The sequence below is a fragment of the Trichechus manatus genome, unplaced genomic scaffold (assembly GCF_000243295.1).
Source record: "Trichechus manatus latirostris isolate Lorelei unplaced genomic scaffold, TriManLat1.0 scaffold00002, whole genome shotgun sequence".
Classification (NCBI taxonomy): domain Eukaryota; kingdom Metazoa; phylum Chordata; class Mammalia; order Sirenia; family Trichechidae; genus Trichechus; species Trichechus manatus.
This window is the reverse complement of record NW_004443938.1, coordinates 20,750,389-20,775,800: the sequence shown is the minus strand read 5'-3', so window position 1 is coordinate 20,775,800 and position 25,412 is coordinate 20,750,389. Positions and strand designations below refer to the sequence as shown.

General features: G+C 41.4%; 1 protein-coding gene across 3 annotated transcripts in view; it reads left to right on the top strand.

The window, feature by feature from the left end:
- MTHFD1L (methylenetetrahydrofolate dehydrogenase (NADP+ dependent) 1 like) overlaps positions 1-25,412 on the top strand; it is a 249,208-nt gene that overhangs the window by 26,405 nt on the left and 197,391 nt on the right. For all 3 annotated transcript variants that reach the window (XM_023729119.1, XM_023729120.1, XM_023729121.1), the window contains exon 8: positions 20,532-20,643. In XM_023729119.1, coding sequence (XP_023584887.1) covers positions 20,532-20,643 — 112 coding nt within the window. The remainder of the gene's footprint in view (positions 1-20,531; positions 20,644-25,412) is intronic.

The window sequence follows — 25,412 nt, the reverse complement described above, 5'->3', positions numbered from 1 at the left end:
CAATATATAGTAGCGATGAAAACTATAAGGTACCTACAAATAACTTTAACAAAGTTATGCATGACCTTTTTTTTTCAATTGTGCTTTCAGTGAAAGTGTACAGTTCAAATTAGTTTCCAAACAAAAATTTATGCACACATTGTTATGTGACCCTAGTTGCCCCGCCTATAATGTGACAGTACACTTCTCCTTTCCACCCCTGATTTCCCATGTCCATTCAACCAGCTCCTGTCCCTTTTTGCCTTCTCATCTCACCTCCGGACAGGAGCTGCCTGTTTAGTCTCATGTGTCTACTTGAGTGAAGAAGCACTCTCTTCACAAGTATCATTTTAGGTGCATGACCTTTTGAAAGAAATTATATAATTTTGATGAAAATCTTTAAGAAAACCTAAATAAAAGTGGAGATACCATGTTCATGGATAAGGAGTTTCAATATCTTAAAGACGCTGATTCTCCCCAAATTAAATATAAATTTGAATCAAAGTCCTGACAATATTTTTTTTGTAGGTTTTGACAAGCTGATTCTAAAATTCATAGGGAAGTGCAAAGGATCAAAAATAATAACGACAATGTTGAAAAAAATCAAGGGGAAGAACTCACCCAACCATATAGTATAAATTATTATACATTAATAGTAATTACTTTGGTGTTCTAGACCAACAGACTGTTGGGACAGAAGAAGGCTAGGAGTAAATCCATGCATCTATATTAACTTGCAGATCATTGGAGGGGAAATTGACTATTAAAAAATGCTGCTTCAATTAGTTATAAATATGGGTGGTGGTGGTTATTAGGTGCTCTCTAGTCGATTCTGACTCAGCGATCCCATGTGACAGTAGAACTGCCCCATAGGGTTTTATGAGCTATGATCTAGAAACAGATTACCAGGTCTTTCTCCTGGGGAGCCACTGGTGGGTTCAAACTGCCAACCTTTCAGTTAGCAGCCAAGCGCTTAATGGTTGTGCCACCAGGGTTTCCTGTATATATGGGTAAAACATTGAAATGCTAACCTGACACTATATACAAAAGTTAATTCTAGATTAAAGACTTCATATGGAAACAAAACTGTAAAATTTTTAGACGAAAATAAAAAACTTTGCTTTTAAGATGCTGGGATAGGAAGAATAGCTAAAGAGGCCCGAAAATCACAAATTGCTAAGGAAAAGATATGTAAATTTGACTACATTAAAATTTAAAAATAAAACAAAGCTTTTCTTTCTCAAAAAATCATTAAAAAAGTGAAAAGAGTTACAGATGATATTTGATACTTAAACAACAAATATTTAACTGGTAATTAGCATCTTGTAAAAGACTCCTTTAAATCAGTAAGACAGACAATCCAATAGAAAAATGGGCAAATAACAGGCCATTCACAGACGAAGAACCTGGTGGCCAAAATACACACGGGAAGCTGTTCAGCGCCTGTTCTCATCAATCATGGCAATGAGTAAAAAGTTGTGATTCTAAATACTGACACATTTGTGGAGCTATGGGAACTCGTATATTCTTAGGAGTTTAAATTGAAATAAGCATCTTGGAAAGCAATTTAGTAGAGTTGAAGACATAGATACTCTTTGACCCAGGAATTTCATTCACTCCCAGGTATATATCATAGAGGAGCTCTTGGATGTATACACAAGAAGACATGTCTGAGAATGGTCAGAGCAGCATGTTAATAATGCAAAATATGTGTAAACAGTGATCTAAATGCCCATCAGTGGGAGAATGGGTAAATTAATGTAGAAGCATGTAGAGTATGTATATAAAAATATCTTCATAAAACTGTATGAGATACAAGCAGTGAAAATTAATAAACCAGAGTTGCAAATGTCAACATTGAAGGATTTTTTAAAACCACATTGAATTAAAAAAAGCAAGTTGCAGACAAATGCATTATAACATCATTTATACAAGATGTAAATACATACAAAACAATACTATTATGTATATTTTTAGGGCTACCTACATATGAATTAAAAGTATAAAGAAATGCAGTGGAACTATGAACCAAATCAGGAAAATAGTTACTGGAACAAGGATGTGGATGTAGATGGAAAGAATCCAGAGGGAGCCGTACTTGTTGGTCATGCTTTTTTTCCCTTAAACTGGGCACTGGGATCCAGGTGTGTCATGGTATTCGTTTGTATTTTCACATTGGAAATATTTAATACATCTTTTAATTTCAAAAGATGACAATACACTTCATAAGTTCCGAGCAATGTGAAGTTAAATGAAATGTGCCCATTAACTGCAAGACATTATTGCAGAACATTATCTCAAAATGCATGTTCCATGGACTGCCCAAAGAACGAACACATCTGTCTTGGAAGAAGTATAGCCAGAATGCTCCTTAGAAGCAAGAATGGCAAGACTGAATCTTACTTTGGACATGTTATCAGGAGGGACCGATCCCTGAAGAAGGATATCATGCTTGATAAAGTAGAGGGTCATTGAAAAGAAGACCCTCAACGAGATGGATTGACACAGTGGCTGCAACAATGGGCTCAAACATAACAATTGTGAGGATGGCACAGGACTCGGCAGCGTTTCATTCGGTTGTACATAGGGTCGCTATGAGTTAGAACTGACTCAACGGCACCTAACAATAGCAGCAGATTGCCAGACCTTTCTTCCAAGGCACCTCTGGGTGGTCCTCCAACCTTTCTGTCAGCAGCCCAGCATTAACCGTTTACAATTAAACCCAAATCCATGTGCTTTATACTGGTCGCCACAAGGTGGCAGCCTAGTCAAGAAAATTCAAGGTCAATGTTTTTGCATTTAGAGCCCAGATTTCTTGATTTGGAAGCTGAAGTGGAAGAGGAAAATAAACATTGACCTGAACTCAACAGCTGTAGCGAAAAAAGCAAATACCTCCACCGGCAGCTGAATGTTTTCACAGCTGTCACAGATACTTTTGCTAGTTGTATCTGTGTTTTTGAAAAACAAAGACATTTTTCAAAGTACTTTTTTACTTCGGAAATAAATCACCTTGACTCTGTCCTTTGATAAATCTCATCCTAGATTTGAGAATGACTAAGTGACATTACTTTCAGAGAATCTGAAAATTAGATAGTGTCCCTGTTTTCGCATACATAAGAGTGTTTTTATTTATTTATATGAATTCAAAGTATCATTTTTTAAAAACACATTTTATTTTTGTTGGGAATATACACAACTAGTTTCTACATGAACAGTTCAGTAACGTTGATTACATACTTCACATTGTTGTGGTACCATTCTCTCTATATCTGTGTTATTTCATCACCAATAACAAGGTTCTGCTCCTTGGAGTTCCCATCTGTGCTTTAGATTAATTGTTGTTAAATTAAGCTCACATAGATAATTCTTTATAAGAGCGCGATGCTCAACTCTGTCTTAGGAAAAGTACAGCCAGGATGCTTGTTAGAAGGGAGGCCGTTGAGACTTCGTCTCACTTACTTTGGACGTGTTATCAGGATGGGCCAGTCCCTGAGGAAGGACATCCTGCTTGGTAAAATAGAGGGTCAGTGAAAACGCGGAAGAACCTGAACGAGATGGATTGACACAGTGGCTGTAGCAGTGGGCTCAAACTTAGCAATGATTGTGAGAATTGCACAGTGTTTTGTTCTGTTGTACATAGCGTCACTGTGAGTTGGTACAAACTTAACAGCACCTAACAACAACAGCATGCTCATGGCAAACATTTTTATTAGTGGGGCTAAACCATTGTTTAGTTTAACAATGGCTTCATTAGATAGTTTCAATCCAAAGTTTAAAAGATTATTTCGGGGCATTAGTTTTGGGTGTTTCCTAACTCTTCAGTGGATCCAGTAGGTCTGGTTTCCATATGAGTTTGAAGTTCTGTTCCACACTTTTCTTCCTTCTGATAAGGATGCAACTATTGGGTCCTTGATCAGAACATTCAGTAATGGTAGCTGAACACCATCCATTTCTAATGGTCACATGGTAATAGAGGCAGTAGTTTATGGAGGCAATTAAACTTGCAGTCCATTTTAAGAAGGTTCTTTTTAATAATTGATGTTGTGCATGCATTTTGTTTTCTAAATCCTTGGTGCTGTTACTGGCACAACCATCGTTCTTGGAAGCGGTCAACTTTCACTGTTACTTCTGATTCATCTTTGTAGCCAACACACAGAAAGAAAGGTTCAAGGCTCCCCATACTTGTCTTTGAACTTGATTTGGTCTCTGGTATTTGACATAGTCTCAGTTATGGCTTCTTTTGCCTGGCCAACTTCCCTACTACAGGCTCCTGTCTAACCACAAGATAGAGCCTGTGTCTTTCTAGTTTTCTTACTAGAAGCTAGCCCTTCACTAGCCACATACCTTCCCCCTCATATGCACCTGTTCTGCTGCCTGACATTTGACTTTTTACTATTCCTGTTTTATTTCTGCAAGAAGAAATTGGGAACAAAACCCTTGCCATTTTTTTACACTGCTATTAGGCCTCACTTCCTTAGCAGGAATTCTAGTCTTTGGTCATTGTGATCTGTGGCCTGTATCCCTCAAGGGGTCACCAGGCCCTCTGGAGGCTGCAGTGGTGGGCGTTAACATGGTACAAAGAGCACCTTGGCATGGGCTGGTGTCCTGGGGCACCGACCTGGGACGAGTTCCATCCACACTTGCCACACCCTTGAAAAGCTTCACTGTGAAAAACACTGAAAGTCTAAAAGGAACAACAGATTGGAATTTTTGTTGTCCTATTTAATCAACAATCAGTAAAAAGTGCCTTTAAGATTTTAGTCCCCTTAGCTTTTCATCATCAGCAATGATCAAAGAGTTGGGGAAAGAAAAGGCAAGCAAAGGATTGTGGCTACTATGTAAAAGGGAATTATCTTTGGAAAGCATTTTCTTTTTCTTTTTTCCCATACAAAAATTTATACATACATTGATGTGTGACTCTAATTGCTCTCCCCATACTGTGACAGCACACTCCTCCCTTCCACCCTTGATTCCCCATGTCCATTCAACCAGCTCCTAACCCTCCCTGCCTTCCCATCTCACCTCCGGACAGAAGCTGCCCGTTTAGTCTCTTGTATCTACTCGAGCTAAGAGGCACACTCCTCATGAGTATCACTTTATGTCCCACAGTCCAGTCCAGTCCAATCCCTGTCTGAAGAGTTGGCCTTGGAAATTGTTTTAGTTCTGGGCTAATAGAGAATCCGGGGACCATGCTTTCTGGGGTACCTCCAGTCTTAGTCAGACCATTAAGTCTGCTCTTCTTACTAGAAGTTGAGTTCTGCACCCAAGCTTTCTCCTGCTCCATCAGGGACTCTCTTTTGCATTCCCTGTCAGGGCAGTCATTGGTGGTAGCCGGGCACCATCTAGTTCTTCTGGTCTCAGGCTGATGAAGTCTCTGGTTTATGTGGCCCTTTCTGTCTTTTGAGCTAATACTTTCCTTGTGTCTTTGGTGTTCTTCATTCTCCTTTACTCCAGGTGGTTGGGACCAACTGATGCATCTTAGATGGCCACTTGCAAGCTTTTAAGACCCAGATGCCACTCACCAAAGTAGGATGCAGAACGTTTTCTTAATAAGCTTGGAAAGCATTTCTTAAATGCTTATTGGTGCCTAATGTGGAGCAAGAGCCCCACTGGACATGTGATTGGGATTTCTGAAGCTGAGGGTGTGAGGGGTTTGGGGATCAGGGTGTGACTGTGTAACTCTAGAGTTCTCTTTATGCCATCTCCTAAAATACAAGTCTGGGATGGCCTTCCAGTGGCCAAGCAGCCTGCTGCCACCAGTGGGAACTGCCTTCAAAGATGTAAATAGACACACACTCGTGTACTTGACCAGACAGGTCTAGTTTCCTCTTTACACAGTGAAGCCTTGTATTTTGGGAACAGACAGCTCTGGGCTCAAGTCTTGGCTGTCGCTGAATTTCTCTGAGACTGTTTTCTCATGTGGTGTTGTTGTTAGGTGACTTCGTGTCAATTCCAACTCATAGTGACAGAGTAGAACTGCCTTGTAGCATTTTCTAGGTGGTAATCTTTATGGGAGCAGATCGGTAGATCTTTCTCCTGTGGAGCCGCTGGTGGGTTTGAATTACCAACCATTAGGTGCCGAGCGCTTCACCGTTGCGCCACAGGGGCTCCTTTCCTCATGTGTTGAATAGGGATAATAATACTTCCTCCCTCATAGGACTGTTGTGAGAATGAAAGTAAATAGTTATGTAAATTTGCCTAGCACAGAGCTTGGCACGTATTAACATGAACATTAACAGCTTGGCAGCTGTGAAAGTGAGTCAGGAAAGACAGATGTGTATTTGGTCCAAGATCTGGACAGCCAGGTGAGTCAATCAGATTGTAAGTAGATAAACTTATAACCTTCCCTCATTGGATAAACTTCTTCTGGCTGGATGTCTGGTATACGTGCTCACGCTGCGGGGCAGAGCGAGTCTCACCAGATCACTGAGGGCTCCCAACAACTGTGGTGCCAGAGGGAGCCAGACAAAAGCAAAAATGATCAAGACAATGTCCCAGAGAGAGAGGCCACTGACCAGAATGAGTGCCCAGCTTTGGCCAGTCCAGGGTCACCCTCTGGTTCTTAACAGGAGTGTTGCTAAGTTTAAGTAATGTAACAGAGAGCCCTTTGCTCTGAAGCTTTACATCTCTTCCTTCTGGTGATGCTTATGCTACTCCAAAGCCATTCCACTTCAAAAGTTGTTTTCTGAGGATTGCAGACGTACCAAGCATTACTTCCAGGCCCTACAATTTTGAGGCACAGTTGATATTAAGTTAATTAAATAGAAATAGATCCTTTCTCTATTTGTTATAGTTGTTGTCACATCAGCTCTGACTCATAGTGACCCCATGTGAAACAGAGCAAAATGTTGTCTGGTCCTGCGCCATCCCCATGTTCATTGCTATGCTCGAGTCCATTGTTGCAACTGCTGTGTATTTTGAGTGCCTTCCAACGTAGGGGTTCATCTTCCAGCACTCTGTCAGACAGTATTCTGTTGTTTTCCACTGGCTAATTTTCAGAAGTACATCACCAGGCCTTTCTCTGTAAACCTACCTAAAACTAAGGGTGTTCTATGGATACTAATTAAAATCCCCATGGAGCCTATGCATAAATGTAAAAATGACATGGCAGGGGTGTCTGACAAAGGGGAAGGAGAATCAAGATCAACAGCTCAAGGCTGATTGCTGTTGGGCAGAGGTCAGATATAACCTCCTCTCCAACCTTTTCACCAATTCTGACATCAACCATCCCTCCCGTGGCATTCTCTGCTTCTCTGCTAGATTTGATAATTCATTCCAATGGCCACACAGAACTCAACATACTCACAGTTATAGGATTTGTTAGGGAAATAACAGGTTACAGTTCAGGTTCAGGAACGCTCAGGATACAGTCGTTCCATCAGAACAGCCTCTTCTCATCGTGCCTGCAGACATGCCTTTCTCTGGGCCTCTGGCCTCTTGGCCTGGCCTCTACCCTGCTCGGGCAAAACAGAGTTCCAAAGCTCTTTTAGGTCTGCCAATAAGTCCCCAGAGGTACTCCACACTCTTAGTAAGCCTTGTGCCCAAAGATGCTCAACTTTCAAGCCTGTTGGGCTGGGAAGCCTACCATGCTGTCTCCTGCTGGTCTCCTGGTTCTGCTGCCTCTGCTGCTGCTGTTTCTCTGCCGCTGCTTCTTGCTGGCTCTGGTGTTACAGCTCTCCCTCTCTGTCCTGGCTCTGCTGCCTCTGCTGCCTCTGTCTTCCATGTTACAGCTCCTCTCTCTCTCTGTGTCTCCCTTTAAGCCTGATGGGATGGCAAAACTGACCAATCCCTTCGTTAGGATGCCATACACCTTATTTGCATGGTCTCACTCCCACAAGTGTGCCATGTACCTTATTTACATTATTAGCAAGCTATCCAATCCCCTTGGTGGGCTATAAGCACTTCATTTGCATGGTCCCACTCAGTCATTTGGTGGGAGATACAAAAACTATGGCTAGAAGGGCCATATTAAGTAATTCACTGCACCACAATGAAGAACTGAGATTTGCCTCTTTAGAGTTCTACAGAAAACAGGGTTCTATATTTGGTATAGCTTCTGCCCTTCTGAGTATATCACTGAAAATAAGATTAAGTCTCAGGCTTTTTTCTGAGCATCACTCCTGGGCTTCAAGATGCATTATTCATGCCCGTGTCTATCTTAGAGTGGGGAAAAGGGGAATGTCTGGGCATTTGTCCAAGTCAGCCATATGCTGTGGAGTATCAGCTGTCAGGAAGCCAAAACCCTGGACCTAATGTTTTTGTGTAGGACTAAGGAATTGCCCTCCTTCCTCCACCTTTGCCCACCCAAAAGCAGGTACCCAAACTCCACTACCCAGACTCCACAGAGTGTAATGACACCCCTTTGTGGGGGTGGCAGAGCTGTCCACCTAGTGGTTCCACTGTTGGGAATTAACCTAGATATGGAGACACCCTGTCCTCACCCAACTGAGATAAGAGAAGGTTTTGCATTTGGTATTTAGGGATCCAGTGGAATCCTCTCCAGGGAAGAGAGAGATTGACAGACATGTGGTTACCCTCCCCACACCCCACTCACCACTCTGCTCACCGGAGGGCCCCTCTGGAGCTGTGCTAATGCCCAACTGGAAGCCAGGAGTGAAACACTCTCCAGCTGTGACGAATCAGGTAGATCCCAGCTGCGTGCAGACGAAATAACCTAGAAATAAGAGAACCATTTTATTTTGTGCTTCTCAGAGGATCTAGTTTCTCCTTCTAAGCACAGAGACCCTTAAAATCAGTATCAACAGAAGAAGGGAAAAGTATAGGACTTTCACACTCGAAGGGTCAATTATATTCCATTTTTTTTTTTTTTTAGTGAAACTAAACTATTACAAAGGTTCTTTGCACTTTAAATTCAGTGCATAGCATAACTTGCGAAAGGTTTTTAAAAGTGAGTTGGAGAATTCTAAATGTATTTATATTATACATGTGAAATGATGACTTCTTGAAAAAAAAATCTCCTTTCTTAACAAACAAATAAACTTAGCTTTTAAATTGGGCTAGATGATCAAGTTACATGATAATTCTTTTTAATAGTAACATACAGGCGTTCCTCGGAGATATTGTGGGTTCAGTTCCAGAGTGCTGCAGTAAAGTGAATATCGCAATAAAGCGAGTTGCACGAATTTTTTGGTTTCCCTGTGCATATAAAAGTCATGTTTATACTGTAGTCCGTTAAGTGTGCAATAGCATTGTCTAAAAAAATGTGTATACCTTAATTAAAAAATACTTTATTGCTAAATCATCTGAGCCTTTAGCGAGTCAATCTTTTTCTGGTAGAGGGTCTTGCCTTGATGCTGATGGCTGTTGACTTCAGGGTGATGGTTGCTGAAGGTTGGGGTGGCTGTGGCAATTTCTTAAAATAAGTCAACAATGAAGTTTGCTGCATTGATTGACTCTTCCTTTCACGAAAGATTTCACTGTAGCATGCATGCTGTTTGGTAGCATTTTATCCACAGTAAAACATCTTTAAAAATTGAAGTCAGTCCTCTCAAACGCTGCCACTGCTTTATCAACTAAGTTTATGTAATATTTTCAGTCCTTTGTTGTCATTTCAACAATGTTCACAGCATCTTCACCAGGAGTAGAGTCTATCTCAAGAGAGCACTTTGTTTGCTCAACCATGAGAAGCAACTCCTCATCCATGAAAGTTTTATCATGAGATTGCAGCAATTCAGTCACATCTTCAGCCTCCACTTCTAGTTCTCTTACTATTTCCACCACATCTCCAGTTACTTCTGCCACTGAAATCTTGAACCACACTCAAAGTCATCCATGAAGGTTGGAATCAACTCTTCCAGACTCCTGCTAATGTTGATATTTTGACCTCCTCCCATGAATCATGCATGTTCTTAATGGCATCTAGAATGGTGAATCCTTTCCAGAAGGTTTTCAATTTACTTTGCCCAGATCCATCAGAGAAATCACTATCTATGGCAGCTATAGCCTTAAGAAATGTATTTCTTAAGTAATAAGACTTGAAAGTGGAAATTACTCCTTGATCCATGGACTGTAGAATGGATTTGTGTTAGCAGGCATGAAAACAACATTAATCTCCTTGTACATCTCCATCAGAGCTGTTGGGTGACCTGTGCATTGTCAATAAGCAGTAATATTTTGAAAACCTTTTTTTCTCAGCGGTAGGTCACAACAGTGGGCTCGAAATATTCAGTAAACCATGTTGTAAACATATGTGCTGCCATCCAGGCTTTGTTGTTCCATTTATAGAGCACAGGCAGAGTAGATTTAGCATAATTCTTAAGGGCCCTAGAATTTTCAGAATGATAAATGAGCATTGTCTTCAACTTAAAGTCACCAGCTGCATTAGCCCCTAACAAGAGAGTCAGCCTGTCCTTTGAAGCTTTGAATGGAGGCATTGACTTCTCTCTAGCTGTAAAAGTCCTAGATGGCATCTTCTTCTGATATAAGGCTATTTTGTCTACATGTAAATCTGTTGTTTAGTGTAGCCACCATCAATTATCTTAGCTAGATCTTGTGGATAACTTGCTGCAGCTTCTACATCAGCATTTGCTGCTTTATCTTGCACTTTTATGTTATGGAGATGGCTTCTTTCCTTAAACCTCTGCTAGCTTCAGACTTTTCTTCTGTAGCTTCCTCACCTCTCTCAGCCTTTGTAGAATCAAAGAGAGTTAGAGCCTTGCTCTGGGTTAGGCTTTTGCTTAGGGGAATGTTGTGGCTGGTTTGATCTTCTATCCAGACCACTGAAACTTTCTACATATCAGCAATAAGGCTGTTTCACTTTCTTATCATTCGTGTGTTCACTAGAGTAGCGCTTTAAGTTTCCTTCAAGAACTTTTCCTTGCATTCACAACTTGGCTAACTGTTTGGTGCAAGAGGCCTCGCTTTTCGCCTGTCTCGTCTTTCGACATGCGTTCCTCACTAAGCTTAATCATTTCTAGCTTTTGACCTGAAGTGACAGACCTGCAACTCTTCCTTCCACTTGAACGCTTAGAGGCTATTGTAGGGTTATTAACTGGCCTAATTTCAGTATTGCCGCATCTCAGGGAACAGGGAGGTCCAAGGAGAGGGAGCGAGATGCGGGAACAGTGGGTCGGTGGAGCAGTCGGAACACACACGTGTCAATTAAGTTTGCCATCTCATGGGTGAATTTCATGGTGCCCCAAAACAATTACAGTAGTAACATCAAAGATCACCTGATCACAGATCAACATAACAAATATAATAATAATGAAAAAGTTTGAAATATTGCGACAATTACCAAAATGTGACAGAGACACGAAGTGAGCGCATGCTATTGGAAAAATGGCACCGATGACCTTGGTCAACACAGGTTGCCACAAACCTTCAATTTGTAAAACATGTAATACGTGTGAAGTGCAGTAAAGCATTGCTCGATAAAACAAGGTATGCTCCTGTGTTACAACAATGCAATGCTATTTGCTGTTAAGTTGGCACCAGCTCATGGTGGCCTTATGTATAGCAGAACGAACTTTGCCCTGTCCTGTGCTGTCCTTACAGTCCTTGCTCTGCGTGAGCCCACTGTTGCAGCCACTGTGTGAGTCCATCTCATTGAGGGTTTCCATCTCTTTTTCACTGACCCTCTATTTTACCAAGCGTGATGTCCTTCTCCAGCGATTTGTCCCTCCGTATGATGTATCCAAAGTAAGCGAAACGGAGTCAATCTATGGCCAACCCTAGATAAGTCCTCATGGTTGTCAGAGCCCAGATGTGGAAGTGAGGTGTGTATTGAACAAAAGAACCATCTCACCCATTCTGGAAAAGGGCTCCAGACTTGTGTTCTGTGGAGAGCAGGCCAGAACAGTTACCTTCTGTCTGCCTGTCTGTCATCCCCTATTCACCTTTATGCACCATTAGCAGAACCTGGCTCTATTTTTCAGATGTAGATCGCCAGGCCTTTCTCCCGAGGTGCCTCTGAGTGGACTCAAACCTCCAGCCTTCTGGATAGCCACTGAGGGTATTAACCGTTTGTACCACCCAGGGACACCAAGGATGTAGGTTAGAATATTTGAATTAGAAGGACTCAGATGATCTATAACAATAAAGCACTGATATTTGTGTAGAGATTTAGTTTGTGAAGCTTTTTCATACACGTTACATCATAAATTTTACAGTCCCGAAAACTGAATGTTAGTCTCAACAGAGGGCCGTGAAGGAACAGACCTGACTGAATCCAGGTCTTGAAACTTCACCCACAGAGTTCTTTTCCGCTGCATCTCAGTTCCTGTCCAGCGAGTGCACCTTCCTCACTTTTCAGAGCAGGCAACTGAGGCTCAGAGAGTTACTCCAAGGAAGTGGAATGCAGAAATCTGTTGGTATGCAGTGTGAGGTTCAGAATTGGAAAGCATAAATATCAGGAAATGCAAAGCTGAATTTCCCATGGCAATATCGATTTGCCTTAGCTTGAACACATCGTATGTATTAGACTACATGGTTCACAGCACAAACTAAATCATGAGGGCTTTTGTGCCACCGTGAAACGTGGCTTGCTCGGTGTTGCTCTGGGAACCGTAACCAGAGAATTTCCTCATTTCTGTGCTTCGTGGTTCTTTGTCATGCTAAGGAAGAGTCCCCCTTGCCACACACGTGTGTACACTATACACACATACACTCGCACACGTGCCCAAATACACCATCCACACATGCATACACAAACTGCACACCTATACACTTACACATATACCACACAGACTCACATACATACCCAAACACATACCACACACCACCACACCCATGTACACACACTCACACACACCACACATACACACCGTAGGCACACAACACGCGTACTATACACACTCAGACACAGCCCAGTGTTTTTATTTTATTTTTTCCTAAGGTACAAAGAAGGGTTTTTTTGTGTGTTTTAATGAATAGTTTAAAGTACTGTATATCCATTCCTAGATTTGGGGCTGCATTTTTCTTCTATCGTCTGTCATAACTTACGTAGGCATTAAGTTCACTTCAAGAGGAATTAACTGTTTCTGGTCATTTTGGACACAACTAAATATCTTTGGTAGTCTCTTCTCATACACTGAGCAGTAAATAAGTTGAATGATGAAGTAAGAGGTGAACTTAGGGACATTTAGAAAAGAGAAGATCATTTCTTATCCTTTGGGGGAAAAATCTGGTAGATAAATGCTATAGTCATAAGTCCCAAATGTCATTTGGCTTGTAATCATTCTGATTTATGAAATAACCCTAAGAAAGTGCTTTTAATTTTAAAAGCCAGTACTCCGTCCTGATTACAGATGAGTGTAGAAAAAGAAACACACCCAATTCCTGAAAGGAAAAAGATTCTTCCAGCCTGAGAGCACTGGGTGTGCATGAAGTGAGGGAAATACCTTTTGCTGAAATGATTATTCTCTTGTCTTGCCAAAGCATTATAACATCTGAATGAAAATAGTTTGACATTCTTATTTTAGAGTAGTTAGCATAGTTATTTTAACATTCCTGTTTGTTCGTATGCTTAATATTTCAGGGAAATGTAGATATTGATTCATAGGTACAAAGCAATAATCTCATGGTAGATGTTCAGATAATTCAAATAAAATTTTGACGTTCTAAATTAGAATGATTTATGAATAAACAGATTGTTCATGAAAAATTCTACCTGAATGAAATCTCCATATGTAGGAAACACACTGTACCCAAATGGCAAGTCTACACCTACTCCTCATTTATCAACTATCTTGTTAGCTGCCATTTCAAACTTACTACAATAGTAAAAGATCTACTATCTATTTTACATGTTAACCATGTACATCTGGCAGTAACGAATGCTGAGGTGTGAGGCGAGAGTGACTCTGTCTATGATGGTTAAGGTTATGTGACAACTTGGCTGAGTCATGTTCTCAGTGGTTTGGCAATTAAGTAATGATGTAATTTGGCAGTTATGTAATGATGTAGTTTGACAGTTGTGTAATGATGTAATTTGGCAGTTATGTAGTGATGTAGTCATTCTCCATTTTGTGATCTGATATGATCATCCTCCATTTTTACATAATGCCGATTTTCACCTAATGGCCTGGTCTTTGGAACCTAACCATGTCGATAAGTGAGGATTGGGTGTATACCAGGCTTGGACTCTGTTGTCTCTTTCTACAGTAAAGTCACTGATGAATTCTTAATTACCAAAAATAGATTTTTTGCCTTTATCTTGCTTGGCTATTGGATGTCATTTAAACCTGTTGACCACACCTTTTTCCCTGGTCCTGTGGTAACATTGCTCTTCCTAACTCTTGGACCACACCATCATTTCCATCATTTGCCCCCTCTCTTACCTTTTATGGTTAGTGCTCCCCACAGAGGCATTCTGTCCCTTAGGGAATCTTACCCAAGTTTCTGGTTTTAACTACCATCTATATGCTGATGAATCTTAAACTGGACCACATCCTGGACCACACTCAGTTCCAGACTTGTGTATTCAGCTTCCTATCAGACATTTCCTCCTTGGGCATCCCTCAGAAACTCAGAATCATGCTTCCCCCCTCACTACCTCCAATCCATTCTCAATCCAACTTTCAGAGTTGTTGTGTGACATCAGGTCTATTCCAACTCATAGTGACCTCATGTGACAGAGTAGAACTGCCCCATAGGGTTTCCTAGGCTGTAGTCTTTATGGGAGCACCTTTCGGTTAGCAGCTGAGCGCTTTACCATTGTGCCACCTGATTGTGTGAGGGGAGCCATATAAGGTAGCCCAGACTGAGAGCTACTTGTCTGTCATCAAGAAAAGGTCAGAAAATTTGGAAATTTTGACACTTTGTGAAAGAAAGTACATAACATCTCTTTTTTAGGACTTTACCATGAGATAGTTAAGTAGCCTCTGTGCTGTGTAAGATTGTCATGGACATACCCTCTCCCATTACTAAGCATTGTGAAGACTCTGCTTTGGAATATTATGCGATCCCTAAAGCAACCTCCTATCCCTGGGTGGCACATGGTTTGTGCTCAGCTAGTGATGGAAAGGTTAGTGGTCCAAACCCACCAAGTGGCTCCACAGAAGAAAGGCTTGGTGGTATGCTTCCGTAAAGATTACAGCCTAGAAAACCCTATGGAGCAGTTCTACTCTGTAACATACGGGGTCAGTGTGAGTCAAAATCAACTTGATGGCAACAGTTTTTATTTTTCTTTTTTGATAAGGCCACTTAACTGGCTTATGTGAACCTCAGCGTGTCCCAGTTCATTGATAGTGAAAGAACAAGTAACAAGAAAGGGGGTGATGTCAGCACTTTGGGGTTTTAGGTCCTACCCTTCTTCTCTTAGGATCCCTCCCTGTACTCACCTGGAATGACATTTGACCAGCCGACACATAGGAACTGATCAAGAATGCTGATGTCAATCCATATGGTAAATACTAAACCAGTAAAAAAAAGTTGCCATTGAGTCGATTCTGACTTATGGAGACCACAAGTGTGTCAGACTAGAACTCTGCTCCTTAGGGTTTTCAATGGCTGATTTTTCTGAAGTAGATTGCCAGGCCTTCCTAGGCACCTCTGGGTGGACTCTGGGTTAGCAGCCAAGTGCTTAACATTTTGTGCTACCCAGGGACTGCATGTTAAATACTAGGAAGGCTTAATTTCTAGTTTATGTTAGAAAAGTAGGAATCGAATATTTAATATTTTCTTTCCATATCCCAGTGTCTTGTCCTGTGCCCCTCCATCTTGCAGATCTTAGCCAAAACTCATGTTAGCAGAGACTGGATTTTTACTTTCAGATCCTCAGCTACCTTGGTGTCTGCCCCAAGTGGCACTCAAAGATGTCAGATGGATGAGTATATTCACGAAAGAATTCTGGATCACTTTTATTCGTTTTCTTATTGTAATTTTAGAATCACATCTTTCCTGAGAAATACCTCTCAACCTTTTTTTTTTTTTTTTTTTACCTATTCCCTCTTGGATATGTACCCATTCCCTCTTTCTTATGTGCCCTTTGGAACACGCTGACAGCAGATCAATTCTGTCTTCTAGACAAGACGATGGGGATGCACTTCTTATAGTTTAAATTTTTAAAACTGCATTTTGTTTCCTAAATATAAAATTATGATATTCACTATAACTTTCCAAATCACATCCGCCCTCCTCTCTCTCTGCATATTCCCATGCTTGCCTCCACCTCCCTCTTAAAAATCACTGACTTAGAGAAAATAGTTTTCATGTTATCTAAACTATACGGTAACTCCCACATGATCCCCTTTAAATGTCTGCATATCTGTGTCTTGCTATTGTTTTAACATTTGGTCCCCTGCCTGGGGAATGGGCGGTTCTCTTCAAGCTGCTTCCACTCAAGTCTCAGCAGACAAAGCAATATTTTGTTATGAGGTAAAGTTTCAAGTCAGATTTTGGCCAAGGCCTTTCTCATTTGGGAGGAGGAAAGTGGGAACAGCCAGTAAGACGATAATGCTTGAATTTTAGCTCATTAAAATTTCCCCTCGTCCTTTGTGGGTTATTTATTGATTTAAGCGTGTAGCACTTTTCCTTTCCAGAAAAAATTAGTATCTAAGTTGTGATCATTGCGAAGGGAGGGGCTGTTTGTCTGTCCTCCGTGGGATTGACCGTCCCTGGTTGTTTATTAGCACCACTCACTTAGGACTTGTGTGTGGCTGTGGAGTTGAGGGGTAGAAATGAGATTTCTGAGGTTTATAGGTAATGAAAAGAACAGGTTGTATCAAAGACACCACGCATAGTAAACTACGTGTTCTTATGGGGACTTGTGTGAACCTGTGCTCCTTGGCTGTTTCCAAAATGAACATTACAGTCTTGCTTATATTAACAACCTTTTTTTAATACGTATCTAACATGTTCTGTTTTTGCTATTGTGCATGAAAATGTAGCAAAATGATGGTTCCTGTCTGTAGATCTTTTGCACCAAGCCTTAAATGTTTATTTCTTTGGATGGTGACTGTGGTTGAATTAGGAGCCCTGGTGGCTCAGTGATTAAGTGCTCAGCTGCAAACTGAAAGATCAGTCATTGGAACCTACCAGGCTGCTCAGCGGGAGAAATATATGACAGTCTGCTTCTGTGAAGATTACAGCCTTGGAAACCCTATGGGGCAGTTCTACCCTGTCTTATAGGGTCGCTATGAGTCAGAATCGACTCCACAGCAACGGGTTTTTTAATGGGTGATTAAATTTCTGACAGTGAAATATGTAAATGAAGGAATACTTTTTATATACAGGTGTTAAAAATTCTCTTCTCATGAGAATATTTTTCCCCCTAAATATGACCCCAGCCAAAATTCTAGCTGCTTTTCTGATCTATCAGTAGATAGCACGTGCAGCTTAACAGACAAGGTGGCTGATAATCTTGTCTATAAATGTCTTAATTTAGTTTAACAGTGTTATACCTCTGAGGTTAGCAAAAGAAAACATTTAGACAAATGTTTTGGTAGGAATTTGTTTTTTCTTTCTAATGTGTTTATTGAAGCAGATTTGCTACAACACCATTTAGATGTACTCTTTCACTTCCTGCCTTAATACAGTAAAATAGCAAAAAGCAATTAATATTTTTGGTTTATTAGTGGATCCTCAATGAATGTTAATACCCTTTTCTCCATTTGCATGATTCAATAGATCAAATATCTCTCTGGTATTGTTTGTTTTTTTATAATTGTACTTTAGATGGATGTTTACAGAGCAAATTAGTTTCTCATTAAACAATTAATACACATACTGCCAACCCCACGATATCTCAATACTCTCCCCTTCTTGACCTTGGTTCCCCATTACCAGCTTTCCTGTCTCCCCCTGCCTTCTCGTCCTTGCCCCTGGCCTGGTGTGCCCGTTTTGTGTAATGGGCCTGTCTAATCTTTGGCTGAAGGGTGAACCTCAGGAGTGACTTCAGTAGTGACTTAAAAGGGTGCCTGGGGGCCATACTCTCAGGGTGGGGTGTTAACTTTTAAAAGCTGGCCTTGTCAGCGGTATGAAAAGACAAGCATTTTAATTGTTAGTGTACTCTTCCTCCATCAGCGGAACTTCGAACTGCTCTAGATCTTGACTTTCTTGTTTATCAACCAAGTAGGACTGCCATGGACTGGCTTCCTTCCCCTCATTACCATCTCTTGTCCCAAGAGTCCTGAAAGACATCAGCTGGTGCATTCCCTTGTCCACACAGGGTTTAAAACTCTCAGGTTAAAGACCTGGCCTGGTTCTTCCCCAAGGTCCTCAGTAATCAGCCTGTCCAAGCTGAGAATGGGTGGGGACATGTACAGCATAATTGTTGACAGTCATGCGCTGCATAATGTCTGTTTGGGCATGGTCCCCACATATACGCCTGTGGTCCCTTAAGGTTATACTAGAGTTCAGAAATCCCAATTGGAGAATGGAACGTAGGGGATTTAGGCATGTCACACTTGATAATCATGACGATCCTCAAAAACAAAGAAAAAATTCTCCAAGCTGTTAAAGGATCAGCTCCACTGAAAGCTACAAGGCTAACGAAAATAAAAAATCGCGAGGGACCTATATCAGATATGGAGAAATTGCTAATGACGTGGGCTGAGGACCAAACACAAAAGGGAATCCCTCTCAGCACTTTGACGATCACTGTTAAGGCACAAAGCTTGTTCCAGATGCTTAAAGAAAAAGCAGGACCAGACTACAATATTGATACCGAGTTTGGTGCTACCTCTGGATGGCTCGGGGCTTCAAACAACATTTTTCACTGCATAATGTGAAAGCGAGTGGTGAGTCTGCAAGTGGTTATGCGAAGGCAGCAGAAGAATTTGTTGAAACCCTAGATAAACTAATTGTAGAGGGAGGTTATTTGCCCAAGCAAATTTTTAATATGAGCGAAACCTCCTTATTCTGGAAGTAAATGTCTGAAAGGACCTTCATGCATAATATGGTGTTCACACAACTTCCAAATTACATAATATCCTATTTCACAGAAAGTATCATGGATGTTAAGTGATGTATGACTGTATCTGTGTTTTTTCTTTTCTTCCACAGTACCGCTGGGTGGGTTTGAATCCCCAACCTTTAAGTTAGCAGTCGAGCATAAAACATTTGCACCACCTCAGGACGTTGTTTGATCCTAAAGAGTCTGTAGTCACTTGCAGGGCATTAGATCCTTAGATAAAGCAGTGGGGGAAGGGCTATCAGTGTGGGAGAGTAGAGGGCAGGGCACCTTCAATCTCTTCCAACCTCATAGAGTGTTTCCAAGATCAGGTACTCTAGGGGCATACTATAGGCAAGCTACTTAAACTCTATGCACCTCAGTTTCCTTGTCTAAATTAAATGCACATAGTAACATCAACCTCACACAGTCAGGATAGTAAATAAGATAATATTCACAGCATCTAGCCGACATGCACAATCGTGGCTGTTTTCCCCCACGAGTCTAAGATTCCTTTTTTGCCTCTCACCCTCCACATATGAATCCAGTCTGAAATCATTGGGTGCTTATTGGTACCCGATGGGAGGTCATTCTTTGGTTGAGGTCAGAGCCGACCTCTTAACCTAGGTCTAGAAGAAACTGTCCTACCTGATGTTTTCTTCCAGCACTGTGTTAACCAAAATCTGAACAGGATGGACATGACAGATGTGTTCTATACTAGTGGTTGCGTTCTTTCTTTTCTCTTTCTCAGAAAAATGAGCACTTCGACAAGAGACTAACCAGGCTATAACGGAAGTGAGATTCCTTCCCAGGCTTCTGGAAGCCCTTCCAAGACAGAGTAAAAGCTCCATGTGGGTCTAATTTTGATTGTGCAGTTGTACTGGCCGCAGGCCCCTGTACTATGCAGACCTTAAGGTGGCTTCCCCACAAAAATCTGTATTTTCCCCCACAGCTACTTCCTGAATCAGGATGCTGCTGCACCCCACTTTTCTAGCCTCCTTCCATCAGTATAGTTTTCCCCATCCCTAGCCTTTTTCTTGATACTGCAGTTTGTGGTAACTATATGTAAAGGATAATATGCCACATGATGTGTGTACTGAAATGATTATTCTAAAGAAAAATATAAAATCCCTTCTAGAATTTGATAATTGTGTTCTGTTCATACTAATAGATATGTTGTTGTTGTTAGCTCCTATCAAGTCAGCCCCTGACTCGTGGCAACCCCATGCACAACAGAATGAAGCGTTGCCCTGTCCTGCACCACCCCCATGATTGGCTGTGGATCAGACCATTTGGATCCACAGGGTTTTCATTGGATGATTATCAGAAGTATACCATGAGGCCTTCCTTCCTAGTCCATCTTACTCTGGAAGCACCGCTGAAGCCTGTTCAGCATCATAGCAACACTCAAGCCTCCACTAATGGGGGGTGGCTGTGCATGAGGTACATTGGCCAGGAATCAAAGCCGGGTTTCCCATGTGGAAGGTAGCAAAAATTCTACCACTGAACCATGACTGCCTTCATACCAATATACATTCTTAAAACGAATTAGTGAAAGCATTTTGCCCACGTCCACACTATGGAGCAAAACTCTGGAACTGTGATTGTAATCTTTTACATTGCAGCACTTGACAGCAATATTTAGCCATGTCTTTATGCTACAGATTAAAATGTGCTTTTTTTTTCTATTTCTGTTTAGCTTCATGAGGCTGACATTGTGGTCTTAGGCTCGCCTAAGCCAGAAGAGATTCCCCTTAGTTGGATACAACCAGGGACTACTGTTCTCAATTGTTTCCATGACTTTCTGTCAGGTAAGTGTCTTAAACGTTGGTACAGGTTGCTCATGAAAATAGACAAGATTGTGATTAGAAATGTCAACCTCACTCATTCAGAAGATTATGTTCCTGAAGTATTGGTAGTTAGCAACGTAAGTATGCAGTATAGGAACCTTAGAAGGTCAGTGTGCATACATTTGGGAGTTACTTGTTAGGCAAAGAGAAGCCAAGATGTCAATTGCAATGACTGCTTCCCTCCCCCCACATTGGAAATGTCCCCTTGCTGGACTCTAGCATCCAGCAGTCAAGTCAGTTGTGGTCTCAAGTAAATCATTTGTACATATGTAAGATAAACTCAGTCCCTGGGTGTGGCAAACTGTTAAGCACTCGGCTGTTAACTGGAAGGTTGGAAGTTCAAATCTACCCAAAGGTGCCTTGGAAGAAAGGCCTGGCGATTTACTTTAAAAAAATCAGCAACTGAAAACTATGGAGCACAGTTCTACTGTGACACACAGGGGGTCTCCATGAGTTAGAGTTGATTGGATGGCAACTGGTTTTTTTGTTTGTTTAAGATAAGCTAATAATAGTGGTTTTCAGTCTTCAGAAAGCAGAACTGTCCTTTCTTCCAGAGAAACCTTAGCTGAATCCCAGTATGTAAAAACACATGGAAGCAGAGTTGCTTTGAGGGGTGGGAATGGAGACTACCCACCCCGTCTCCTTCATTTCCCTTTTCAGCAGCCTCTGAAGCACTGCCCTGGAGCCCCAGTGTCACCTCAGAGAGCAGTTTGAAAATCACCGTCAGAAACAGAAGTGGTGTTGGGATTGGGGTTCTGTTTGATGGTATTTCACCAAGCTATCCAAGAAGGCCCTGGCTTACCACAGCAGGCCCACCTTATAGTGTAGCTCACTGTGGCCCCACACCAGGGTACCCAGCCAAGGGGGCCGGTGGGAGCTGACCCAGAGGGGGTACTTTTTTTTTTTTTGAGCTGCAAAAAGACACTCTGAGGTTAGCAAAGCTGTGGACCACACCCAGGTCTCTCAAGTACCTGAGTAGTAGGTATACAAGGAACCATGGCAAAGAGAGGCAAAGGAACCCTCCATCCTTGTTACCTTGGCTTTGGGCTCCACACTCGTATTGGAGAAGAGGACTGTACTGAGATGGGCTGGAGGCCAGAGGCAGCCTTTTTCCCAAAAGCCGTCAGAACTTGGGCTAGGTGGGTGGAGACCTCTGTCCTCTTTCATTTCTGCCAGTGCCATAGTTGAGCTTTAGATCTGGAAACCTTCTAGCCAGCCTCGCAAAAGAGAGTGAGCCGCACCCATGGATCGATACTGACCCTCCATTCTAGGAAACGTAGATTCTTAGTGTCCCGGAATTTCACCGATCAGATTAAAATCCCTTGAGACCAAACTGCACGGAGTGGATCAGATCATCGAAGCGAGGTACTCGTGAGCTTCCCAGGACGCTCATATTCTTTGCTCTTGTGTTAAGAACCCACAGATGAACGAAGCAGTTGTTGTCGTTGTTAGGTGCTGTAGAGTCCGTTCCGACTCATGGGGACCCCATCCACAATGGGATCGGACCATTGTGATCTGTAGGATTTTTAGTGACTGATTTCCAGAAGTAGATTGCCAAATCTTTCTTTCTAGTCTGTCTTAATCTAAAAGCTTTGCTGAAACCTGTTCAGCATCATAGCAACATGCAAGCCCCCACTGACAGGCGGTGGCTGCCCATGAGGCATATTGGTTGGAATTTGAAGCTCGGTCTGCCACTTGGAAGGGGAGAATTCTACCACTGAGCCACCGCTGCCCTCTGATAAAGCTGTTCAAGGTGCAGTATCATAGGAATGTGGGATTGATGGCTCTTTTTTAGCAAATAGAACTAAATAACTTCTTTAAAATATATGTAATTCCTGAGTGTAACTTTTTTTTTTCCCTGAGAAAACTAATGCTTAGCTCATGAATGGTGGACAGGACAGCTCTGCTCAGAGTCCCAGTGAGATTAGGAAAGTCAGTTAGGGTTTTTTTTTCCCCCTTTTAAGCAAATATGTCTTTGCTGTAATATTTACTTGCTGTTTTTTGTTGTTGCCATCGCATTGCGGGGATTCCAACTCATGGCGACCCCGTGTGTGTCAGAGCAGAACTGCTCCATAGGGTTTTCAAGGCTGTGATCTTTTGGAAGCAGATCACCAGGCCTGTCTTCCAGGTAACTCTGGGTGGATTTGAACAGTCAACTTTTCAGCTAATAGTTGAGTGCCTAACTGTTTGCACCACCTAGGGACTCCAGGCTGTGTTTTTGTTAGAGCTTCTACGTTTAGGGCAATCTTGACACCATCCTAGCTGGAGATAGCAGATGCTTCAGTGATCTTTTGGACTCCTTTTGAGTCCTATGATTATATGAATATGACATATATTTTAATAGCGGAAATGTGCCTTATGATTTTTAATAATTTATTGTGTTTTTGGTGAAGGTTTACATAGCAGTTTAGTTTCCCATTCAACCGTTTCTATACAAATTGTGCAGGGACATTGGTTACATTCTTCACAGTGCATGAACGTTCTCATTATTTCTATTCTGGTTGTTCAATTTCCATTAATCTAGTTTGGAAATGTGCCTTATTTTTAATGAGGCTTCTTTTTAGAACCCTTATTTTTGAAAAAGGCATCCTTAAAACATTAGATTTCAATGTAACGATTCTCTTGGGTCAGGGCGAGGAGAAGTCCAAGGCATTATACTTGCTTTTAACAATTCTGTAGGTAGAAAGATTGCAGTTAGTTCATTTTAAATTTAGGTCCAGAAGAGTATTGGAGTAATTATTCTGTTTTCTTGATCATTTTTGAATCCCAGTGCCCAGAATAGTGCCTGACACATAGTAACCCCTTGCCATTGAGTCAATTCTGACTCCTGGTGACCCGCTAGGACAGAATAGATCTGCCCCATAGGGTTTCCAAGACTGTAAATCCTTACAGAAACAGGCAGACATTTCTCCCTGGTGGGTTGAGCTGCTGACCTTTCATTTAGCAGCTGAGCACTTAACCACTGTACCACCAGGGCTCCTTGACACATAGTAAGTGCTCAGTAAATCCTGAATGTTGAGTGAGTGAATAAACTCAGCATCATACTCTGATTGTAGTTTTAAGTTAGTTGCCGATTCCGAGCTGTTTCCTTGAACTTGTCTCCTGTTAGAAACCAAGGCTGATAGGACAGCTGTTGAGACAAAGATGGAAAATGCTGTGTTGGATAAATGGATGTACATACTGTTTATAATAGTGTTACATTTCTAAATATTCAAAGCTTTAATTTTAGTATGAAAATTTAATCTATCAGTGTTTTTAAGAAGGCTCGTCCGCTCTTTTTTTCATAACCTTGCTACGTAAAGGAAATGAGTAGACTTTTTCAAACGTTATCAACAGAAAAGGCACTTGTATTTAAACTTCAGCTCAGGAGAAGAATTTTTAATAAACTTGTGATTGGGTGAAGGCAAAGTTTTAATGAAATTTTCATTCTCATCTTAATGGTGCAGGGATTTTTTTTTTCTCCTGTAAAAATAGAATGGGATATGATGATTTATGATGAGGTAATTCTATAGAGGCATTTTATTGAATACCTAATTCCAGGAGAGATTTTCCTGATGGCTGGTATCCCAGAAGGAGTGCTCAAAAACAATTGCACCTAACTTGTTGGATCTGTTCATGCTTCTTTTTCATTAGGCTAATGTTTGGATTTTAAAACAGGGAGGTTTTAATGTCTAGGTTTCTAGCTATGATAAGAGTTTTGTTAATAGTACCTGCTACTCCTCATATAGCTCATTATGTTTATTGAGATTATATGTGAGACAGTGTAATCTCACAGATAATCATATAGCTTCTCAAAGTAGATAAAGATACAGATTCCATATAGATCCCGTATCGGGAATCATATAGTTTCTCAAAACGGTGTTGTCTCACTTTAGCCAAGTTCTATTTTATGTAAGGCAGTGGCTGAAATTATGGGAGGAATTATTTACTGTATAACTCTGTAGGTGGAATATTCTTCACTCACATGGGTATTTGTGACAATATTCTGGGATCATGCATTTATAAGTTGATACCAGCTTCTATAGTGCAGGGTTGTTTTTTTTTTTTTTATTTTCTCTGTCATTTTAAGATGGAGATAAGAATGAGAAGCACATTTCTTTTCCATAGTGGTTGCATAAGGCGTTAGATTAACTCCATAGAGGTTAAAAAAAAAAACAAGTCTCTTCCATTCTCTAGCCTCTTGGCTTTTGCCTAAATAAGATTTACAAAACTGCAGTGTTGTTAATCTTTTATTTTTTTTTATTGTTGTAATTAAATGAAGTTTACATTTCTGGTATCCCATACAGAATTTTTTTTTTTTTTAACATACATTGTTGTGAGACCCCAACCGCTCACCCCATTCTGTGACCGCACACTCCTCCCCTCCACCCCTGATTCCTCATGAACATTCAACCAGCTCCTAACTTTCTCTGCCTTCCCATCTCACCACTGGACAGAAGCCGCCCCTTTGGTCTTGTGTATCTACTTGTCTAAGAGGCACGTTCTTCACAAGTATCACTTTATGTCCCACAGTCCTGTCCAATCCCTGTCTGAAGAGTTGGCCTTGGAGATTGTTTTAGTTCTAGGGTGATGGAGAGACCAGGAGCCATGCTTTCTGGGGTGTCTCCAGTCTTAGTCAGACCATTAAGTCTGGTCTTCTTACTAGAATTTGAGTTCTGCATCCCAGTGTTCTACTGCTCCATCAGGGACCCTCTGTTGTGTTCCCTGTCATGACGTTCATTGGTGGTAGC